The sequence below is a fragment of the Lytechinus pictus genome, chromosome 10, assembly GCF_037042905.1.
Source record: "Lytechinus pictus isolate F3 Inbred chromosome 10, Lp3.0, whole genome shotgun sequence".
NCBI lineage: Eukaryota > Metazoa > Echinodermata > Echinoidea > Temnopleuroida > Toxopneustidae > Lytechinus > Lytechinus pictus.
The window spans coordinates 25,120,397-25,130,772 of NC_087254.1; the positions used below are offsets into that span (position 1 = coordinate 25,120,397).

General features: G+C 36.9%; 1 protein-coding gene across 1 annotated transcript; it reads left to right on the forward strand.

Moving 5' to 3' along the window:
- Positions 1-7,146: 7,146 nt before the first annotated feature.
- On the forward strand, positions 7,147-8,779 carry LOC135155809 (uncharacterized). Its single transcript, XM_064106068.1, has 2 exons — positions 7,147-7,966; positions 8,718-8,779. The coding sequence occupies exons 1-2, from the start codon at positions 7,147-7,149 to the stop codon at positions 8,777-8,779; spliced, it is 882 nt and encodes a 293-aa protein (XP_063962138.1).
- Positions 8,780-10,376: the final 1,597 nt, after the last annotated feature.

Below are 10,376 nucleotides of genomic sequence, written 5' to 3' on the forward strand. Positions count from 1 at the left end.
AGTTATGATGGTAATTCAACAGATACCCCCAACATGGCCAAAGTTCTTTGACCTTGGTCATGTGACCTGAAATTTGCACAGGATGTTCAGTGATACTTGATTACTCTTATGTCCAAGTTGTATGAACTAGACCAATAAACTTCCAAAGTTATGATGGTAATTCAACAAATACCCCCAACTTGGCCAAAGTTCATTGACCTTGATCATGTGACCTAAAACTCGCACAGGATGTGTAGTGATACTTGATTACTCTTATGTCCAAGTTTCATGAATCAGATCCATAAACTTTCAAAGTTATGATGGTAATTCAACAGATACCCCCAACATGGCCAAAGTTCTTTGACCTTGGTCATGTGACCTGAAATTTGCACAGGATGTTCAGTGATACTTGATTACTCTTATGTCCAAGTTTCATGAATCAGATCTATAAACTTTTAAAGTTATGATGGTAATTCAACATATACCCCCAATTTGGCCAAAGTTCATTGACCCTAAATGACCTTTGACCTTGGTCATGTGACTAAAAAACTCAGGCAGGGTGTTCAGCTTGGACAAAACTTATGTCCAAGTTTCATGAACTAGGTTCATATATTTTCTAAGTTATGATGACATTTGAAAAACTTTAGCTTAGGTTAAGATTTTGATGTTGATTCCCCCAACATGGTCTAAGTTCATTGACCCTAAATGACCTTTGACCTTGGTCATGTGACTCAAAACTCAGGCAGGATGTTTAGTAATACTTGATTAACCTTATGGCCAAGTTTCATGAACTAGGTCCATATACTTTCTAAGTTATGCTGTCTTTTCAAAAACTTAACCTTCAGTTAAGATTTGGTGTTGATGCCGCCGCCGCCGTCGGAAAAGCGGCGCATACAGTCTCACTCTGCTTCGCAGGTGAGACAAAAATGAAGGGGAGGAGAGTATTAATAAGAAAATAAATAAACAAAAAGAAGATATAATTCAAAATTATATACCTTACAAACTGAGTATAAAGATGAAACCCTTTTTGTCTTGCTAATAGTTTAAACAAGTAGAGCAGAGCGCAGTCTTGCCTGCATTACACAATTCAATATAGCAGCAGTGCTGACTTTGAAAATGACTATAAAATAATTTATTCACAAAAAAACACCATTCATATGATAATATGCTACTACGTCCAATGACCCTACATTTCATTTGACCTTGATCAAGCGACCTACGACTTAGGCAAGATGAGCAATGATACTAGATTACCCCTATGTCCACATTTCATTATCTATATCCATTAACTTTCAAAGTTAAGATGGCAAATCCACAACATGACCAAGGTTCATTGACCTTAAATGACCTTCGACCTTGGTCATGTGACCAGAAACTTGCACAGGATGTTCAGTGATGCTTGATAACTCCCCGGGGGGGGGCACTCAGTATATAATGCATAGTGGGTATGTGCCGCGGAGGGGACCCCCATTTTTACACTCAAATTTCCGTTCCAATGCATAGCATTTTTGTCTTATTGAGAAAAAGAACAAAGAAAGCCGCTCCAAGGCATAGCATTTCCTTCTTATCGAGAAAAAAGAAGACAGAAATCCGCTCCAAAGCTTCGCATATTTTTAGTTACGCCGTTCCGGTCGCATTGATCTGCTACAATTTTGGTGAAAAGCGGCCGTAGAGCGCTTTTCGACCATCGCCTAAACGCGAGCGCACCCGGCGGAGGCCGCGCTAGCTGCGTCATGCACGATTGCTCGTTCCATAGGGATACATACGCACTCACAGAGATACGGAGATCCGTTCCGAGGACCCCCGTTTTCACAAACATTTGTAGTTCCGAAGCCCGTTCCGAGGACCCTCCTTTTTACAATAAGCCCGCTCCAAGGCCCCCGTTTTTTGCCTCGCCCGTGGCACACCCCTACCACTTTTTTGGTCGAGTGCCCCCCCCCCGGGGATAACTCCAAGTTTTATGAACTAGATCCATAAACTTTCAAAGTTGTGATGACATTTCAAAAACTAAACCTTAGGTTAAGACTTCAAAATTGATTCCGCCAATAAGTTTATTGGTAGTTTATTGGTAGTTCAGTCGGTAGAGCGGGGTTCCGTATTCCAGTGACCCGGGTTTGATTCCCACTTGTTGCACTAGTGCCCTTTGGTATGGCATTTAAATCCTCATTACCAGGTCCCTCGGAGAAGACCTTAAGCCGTCGGTCCTCCGTTTGCTTGCTTTTTAGCATTTATGCCCGCATTTATGCTTTCTTAGCAAGAAGGTAAAAAATCACTACTATTTACCATTATTTTATCAATTTAATTTTGTATAGTTATTATTGTTCCAACGAAAAATAATGGAAAACTAAGTACTCTTTTTTCTTCTCCTTGATCGTCCGGTAGTTTTAAATTGTGCAAACAGCTAGCCTCCTTGTTAATTATGTTCACTTAGAGAATAATGAATATTGTAAACAAACAAAAATCCCCCACGGAGCAAATGCATAATTCAATGTACTATTCATGCTCAATAAACACGATGTTGCCAGGGAGATGGTCACGGTGGTTATCTGATCTGGTAGTCCAGGATAGAAGGGGTCGAACCTTGTTTTTTTATATATACAATGTTTTTTAATGGTTTCTTGTCAATTCGAGGGTGCTGATTCCGAATCTGAATGATGCCACTCGTGTAACCTTGAGCATTTTCTGCAAATTGGCAAAATCCAATATGGCCGCCAAAATATTCAAATTACCCATGAAAATCATAAAATTGTCCACACATTGGCTTTAAAGTACATGCAATTGTGCTGCCGGAGTGAAATAATATCTGAAAAAATGATTTTTGTCAAAATATTTATTTTCTTGATATCAAAATGGCCGCCATCATAGACCCCTGTACAATATGAATGGGGAAAATTAATTTTTACAAAATTGAGCACTGAAATGCAAGTAATTATGATCTATGAGTGAAGCAATGTCTGTAAACATGATTGCTAACGATATATATCATTTGTTATGTCAGTTATGTGATAAATCCTGTATTTTGATATTCAAAATTGCCTTCAAAAGCACTCACACTATTATGTACAATGTGAATGGTGACACAAAAAAATCACAAGAGTGAGCACTAAAATGCATTTTGTTGAGATAAACGAGTGGAATACTGACTAAAAACATTATTGTTAACGAAATTTATTATTTAACATGCCATGTATGTGACAAACCCTGTATTTTGATATTTAATATGACCGCCAAAGGCCCTAAAATTATGATCTACGATGTGAGAGAGGACAAAAACAATCACAAGGTGAGCACTAAAACGTATTTTTTTTGTGGTAAATTAGTGGAATACTGTCTTCAAATATAATTTGCAACGAAATATATTATTCGGGTTTCATATTTGTGTTAAATATTGTATTTTGACTTTCAAAATGGCCGCCAAAAGACAATGACTGTATTATGTACAATCGATCTGGGAAACCAATTTTCACATGAGTCAGCACCATGACATGCATATAATTGTGATTTAAGAGTAAAATATTGTCTGAAAACATAATTCCTAACAAGATATATCATTCATTCTGCCAGGTAGGTGATAAATAATGTATTTTGAAAGTCAAAATGGCCGCTACAGGCCCTAACGGTAGGCCTTTTATGTACTTTGTGAATGGGAACATATAATTTTAACAGAATTTGGCTTTGCTTGACTAAATGGTGTTGCATGTATGAGTGAAATATCGTCTGAAAATATGATTTTGTAACCAAATAGATAATTTCTTATGTTATTTAGGTGATAAATGCTATATTTAAATTTCAAAATGGCTGCAATATGTTTCTTTGTGGAAATTATCTTTCCCCATTCAAATTTTACATATTAAGATAAGGGACTATGGCGGCCATTTTTCATTTTTAAAAGGCTGCATTCATCACCTTTATGACACAAGCTATGATATATTTCGTTAGAAATCATTGGGTTTAGACAATACTTAACACTTACATCAAAATTAAGCCATTTTCATTGTAAAAATTTTGTCAAAATTATCTGTCCCCAGTTACAATGTACATACTACTTTGGGCTATGGCAGCAATTTTGAATTTCAAAGTAAGGCCTTTATTACCTTCTCAACCATTATGTGATGTATTTAGTCAGAAATCATGTTCAAGACCAAATTTTACCTATACATCACATAGTTACGTGCGTTTTTGGTTCTCATTCTGGTGATGATTAGTTTCCCTATACGCATGTTACAGAATTTGTAGGGGCTTGTGCGGCCGTTTTGAATTAAGTCAAAATACAGTATTTATCACCTATGGGAGAGGAAATGTTATATTTCATTTAAAAAATCACGTTTTCAAACAATATTTTCCTTATACAACAAATCTATATGGATTTCATAGTCAGGCAAATCCTAATTCTTTCAAAAGTATTTGTCCCCATTTACATTGTAGATAATACTGTAAGGGCCCATAGGGGCCATTTTGAATTTTACAATACAGCATTTATCTCATGCATGAAAAATGAAATGATATGTTTCGCCAGAAATCATGTGTTTAGACAATATTTCACTCGTATAGATTACAATTACATTCATTTTATTGTTTTTACTCTTGTGAAAATTAGTTTCTTCATTCGCTTTGTTCAAAATACAGATAGGGCCTATGGCAGCCATTTTGAATGTCAACATGCAGCATAATTACCGAAATTGCAAGGGAAATGATATGTTTCGTTAGAAATCCTTGTTGTCAGACAGTGTTACACCAATATTTCGAAGTTATTGGCATTTTAAAGTCAAACAAATTCAAAGGTTGTGAAAATTATTTGTCCCCTTTTATATATTGTACACAGTATAAGGGGTCTATGACAGCCATTTTGAATATCATAATACAGCATTTATCACATTAGATAGTATACAAATGACATAGTTTTGTTAATAGTCATGTTTTCAGACAGAAGTCCACTCGCAGGTCACAATCACATGCAATAATAGTGCTCTTGTTTGAAAAAAATATTTTCCCCATTCATATTCTACATAATAAAGTATACAGGGGTTATGGCGGCCATTTTGAATATCAATAAAATAAATATTTTGTCAAATATCGCTTTTCCAATTGGTATTTCGCTTCTGCACAACAACTACATGCATTTTATAGCTAATGTGTTGGCAATTTTATGATTTTCATTGGTAATTTGCATATTTTGGCGGCCATATTGGATTTTGCCCATTTGCGGAGAATGCTCAAGGTTACAAGAGTGGCATCATTCAGATTCGGAATCAGCACCCTCGAATTGACAAGAAACCATAAAAAAACATTGTATATCTAAAAAAACAAGGTTCGACCCCTTGTCTATGGGGCCTATCCTGGACTATGGGGCCCTGTAACACAAAGCTTAGCAATGATTGTAGAACATTTTTCTATGATTGATTGCATTGACTACATTGTACATTCAATCATAAAATTGAGTGTACCATTAATTGCTTACCTTGGTGTTAACAGGATGTGGGAATAATTTTTGTTGTACCTGGTGTCATAGCAACCTGACAACGGATGGTGCACTGAAGCTCCATGGGCATGATTCCTCGTACTGCACAAGTTTATATGGAGGATTGGAGGATTTCATAGCTTTTTTGGCAAGCCAACATGGAAACAGCAAAGCTTTACTGAACACTACCAGAAGGTAGGATGTGTTCCTTCCTTCTTTGTTTTAATCTAACTTTTGAATTTGTTATCAATGTTCACTGCAAATTACACTAATTTTGAATAGAACTTCATTCATAAGTTCAAGGAGTCTCATTTTCATCAAACGATATGAGAAAAATCCAGACAAATACACTACGCAATGTATAAGCAAGCCTTGGATATAGTAAAAGAAGAGACATTTGTGTGGTTATTGTCCATTAAATTGTGGAATAAAACTTTCTCAGAATGACTAACAATCTTTCAGGACTTACAAAGAAAATGAGACAGATTACATTCTGCTGAGTGTTGAAAGTACTGAACAATGTGACCATATATGTGTCCAGTCCAGCCTGTAGTATAGGATTGTGGTTGTTGTCCATTTATTTTCGTCATACATGTTTGAATGTAAGGGTATTTGGAGAGCAATCCTTTTTGACAATCCTGTTTGAACTTTTTCCTCATTATCTTTCTTAAATAAAATTTAAAAAACAAAGTTCCACACAAACATTCAAAATAATTCTTATCACCCTGTAGCTCCTTATATTTCTCTTATACAGGCTAACTAGACTGCCCATTTTTTAGATTGATGATTTACAAATTTCCCAATCACTTTTTAACACATTTTCTAATTATGTATCCAAATACAACAATGAAATCAACAACCAGAATTTTCTACATATAAATTTTGCCTTGTCCTCATGAGAGCTTACTGCAAGTACTGATAATTGTCGATTCCAGCAAGCCATATTGTGAGTTGCACCGGGGCATATCTGCCATACTTAGGCAAAAGGCAGCAAAGTACACAATTATCATTTGTTGTAAATAAGCAATGTGTGTTCGTCCTTTACATAGGCATCAATGCAATTTAACAACATATCTTCTTCAATATCTTTCCATATAATGATCATTTCTTCCCCAAATTTTGCCTGACCGTGCAACATAAATACATGTCTCAGAAACAACAATAACTCAAATTTGACTGATGAGTCACTTGCTTCCTTTTGCCAAAGTTGGGCAGATATGTCTCAAAGCACCAAACACTGATTTTTTAAATATTTTTTTTATACTTGTTTTAGGATTTGGAGCAGTAGCTTTCTACTTACTCATGAACATCAAGCTTAAGTTACAAGCAAGCTTTCAACCATCAAGCAATCCACCAAGTAGCTTTCAAAGATGATGAGCTGCACGCTTCATCAAAGACCAACCACAACAAAAACAAAAGGTGTTCAAATTATGTAATACATCAGAAATCTATGTGGACAGCAAATTTGGTTAAAACCATTTTTATTTTCAAGAACAGAGCAATAAAGAATATTGGGCATAAAGCTTCATAACTCTGAGCACAATAAGAAAATATTGTATCATTGTAATATTACTCAAGAAAGTCATAATTTATTGCATTCTTGGTTTTATTTGATCGTCAGAAATTAAGAAATAAAGAGACAAAATAATCAGAATATAAGTGGAAACAACAAATACAATTTTAATTTTCAATCCATAAAAAGTGTTAAAATGGACGGATTATTTATCCACCACAATGTTGCATTGTTGTTCATTATTTCCATATTTCTGAAAACATGTCAGTGTAATGCATTATCTGTAATGCAAGGGCAAGATGGAAACCTAATTTTCCCATACCCATGTAACAGTACATCAGTCACGTTACAATATTCATACAGAAATCCATTTTACAGATCAACAGATGAATCACAACTTTCTTTACAGAAAAATCAAGAAAACAGATATAAGGTACAGTTAACATGTAATGAGGACAGTCCTAAAGAATGCTTTGTCAACCTCACAATTAGCAGTATCACAAGAGATGATCAAGGGACATACATTCTGTTTGTATATATGGATAGGGAAATACTGGGTGATGCAACACAGAGGATTTGGCTAGGAGTTGATTATCCTCCAGGAAAGGCATCGGTGGTCGGAATGGAAGCAAAGGGTGGAAACTGGATGGCTGTGGATTTCACAGCTCCGTTGGGGAGCATTGGAGGGAAGATAGAATGTTATCAAGGTGGTGAATGGATGCCTCCACTCTCTGAACCAACTGAGACTGATGCGTTATTGAAACAGACTATTCTCATCAGGAAATCACACCCTGTATTTTGCTGTTCTTCTGTTTTCAATGAAGATAAAGATATATGTGCATGCAATGATACTGCATTGTACCTGGAGCCTTCCAGCAGCAATACGCCATGCCCAACTGTCCCAAGGAAAATTCCAACAACCTCTCGGTACAGAAGTCCAGAAGCTTCAGAGATCACATTGTCTGTCACCTCTACAAACTACATCCAATCAACATCAACAAAATTCCAGGATGCCTGTAATAAGTCCCCACATAATCTGAAAATGGCACTCATAATTTCACCAATTGTTATGGTCATTGTAGTAATGATTCTATTTCTCCTTTATAAGAGGAGACAGAAGTGTAGTAACAACAATAACAGATTGTATGGCGCTTCTTCATCAAAAAGTTTTGAAGATATTAATAATGAAGCTCAAGAAAGTACAATGGTGAGATTTAATTGAACTGGAGAACAAAGTGAATGCTACTGCCACTATTTAATCAAAGAAACCTCAAATCCACAATTTCTGAAATGATAGGCCTACAGATTGTAATGATAATAATAATAGATGGGATTTGTAATGTGCCAAATCCCCGCAGCAGAGTGCCTAAGGCGCAATGAAAGAAAGAAAGAGAGAGAAATTATAAACAAATAAAATGATAAATCAAGGAACATTGTGCTGATTTTATTCCACACTCAGTCATCGATGATAAATGCAAGAATGAAAAAAAGTAAAATCAAACAGAAAATAGTTCAGGAACAAGTTCCATGAAAAATGAAATGACCTGATTAATGGGCTGATATAGGCTCTCGAGCCAGTCAGTACTGGATTTTTTTTAAGGTTCTATAACTTCTATTTGCTTTGTTCAACTTTGCCGCCCTGTGTGCTTTTCTCTGATGTTTGTACAATAAAAAGCTAATTTATATTTCTTCTCAGTGCAATTCATGAACCTTGTAGCACCAAACATAATTTGGTATGTCGACTATCAACTCTAAATTTTCGAATAGGTATAACAAAGGCCAATGCATACCTCATCATCAGTAGCAGCAGCAGCAGCAGCAGCAATTAAAGCAAGTTTTAGGACTCTTCATTTAAAAAATAAACAATATTCAAAATTTACTCCATGAAGGCAGCTGTGTAAAAAATACTGCAAATAGAAAAATAATAATCAAATACACTGAGTACCACAGGTCATTATAGCAAGAGTGACATTTTTCACATTTGTAGAATGTTCACAGGCTTCATTGGATTTTTAAGGGTCAGTCACATACTGCACTTTGACAATGATATTTAAGAATGTATTGAAATTATTGATTCCATTCTCCAACTGGTTTATATAATGATTTATACCTGTGACAAATGGTTACTTTGCGTAGCATAATCTGATAAAAATATTTAGGCAGATGACAGATAGTAATATGTGATAGTCTTGATATTTTCAAGCTCATTAAATTTTTCTCTACCTGCTATAGGCAAGGGCCTATTCATCCATATTCATCCATTCTCATGACCTATACAAGAAGATCCATTTTTTAAATGAAAGAACACATACTAGGAATTATGACATCTTTATTGCCAGCTAAATTAGTCATTCCTTACTAAGCTGTCAATTCACAAAACCATTTACAGCTAACTTGCATCTTAAGGCCACCGCACACCTTACGACCCGACCAGTCGCCAACTGGCTTGCGACTGGGTGAGGGGAGATGTGACGTCACAGCTCTTGTCAGCTTTGAGTCGCAGACCGGTCAGAGACAAGTCGCAAGGAAAATCGGAAGGATTTGACATGTCGAATCTTTATAACTCGATCGCAAGCTCAATCCAACTTCCAACCAATCAGACAGCAGAGTTGCACGACGCGTATATGATAAACAACGCGCATACGCAGTAGTAAGCGCACTTTCTCAGTTGCTATGCCAAAAAGCAAAAAGTGCATGCGTGAGTCGCAGATCGGATCGCAAGGTGTGCGGTGTCGAGGCTTATGACTGCCTTGCGACTCATCTCCCCTCACTCAGTCGCAAGCCAGTCTGCGACCAGTCGGGTCGTATGGTGTGCGGTGGCCTTAATTTCACTACCAAACTTCAAGTTGGTGATAAACCACTTCAACCCTTAATGAATATATCCTTAAAGGCCACCGCACACCTTACGACCCGAATGGTCGGCGACTGGCTCGCGACTGAGTGAGGGGAGATGTGACGTCACAGCTCTTGTCAGCTTGATAGTCGCAGATCGGTCAGAGACAAGTCGCAAGGAAATCGGAAGGATTTGACATGTCGAATCCTTATGACTGGATCGCAAGCTCAATCCAACTTCCAGCCAATCAGACAGCAGAGTTGCACGACGCATATATGATAAACAACGCGCTTACGCACTTTCTCGGTTGCTATGGCAAAAAGCAAAAAGCGCATGCGTGAGTCGCAGATCGGATCGCAAGGTGTGCTGTGTCGAGGCTTATGACTACCTTGTGATTCATCTCCCCTCACTCAGTCGCAAGCCAGTCGCAGACCAGTCGGGTCATAAGGTGTGCGGCGGCCTTAAAATAGAGATTGTTTAAGGGTGTCTGTAAGAGAGGGTGTTATTATGTGTGTGATATTGGTAAAGTTCCTTTTGAAACTGAATAGCTTATGTAGATTCAATTAAGAATCATTGCATGGCTGGCAGAAGGG

Coding starts and splice junctions, on each gene's coding strand:
- LOC135155809 (XM_064106068.1), top strand. CDS start 7,147: ATGGACGGATTATTTATCCACCACAATGTTGCATTGTTGTTCATTATT. Junction 7,967..8,717: donor AACAAAATTCCAGGATGCCT/GTAATAAGTCCC, acceptor ATTTTCGAATAG/GTATAACAAAGGCCAATGCA.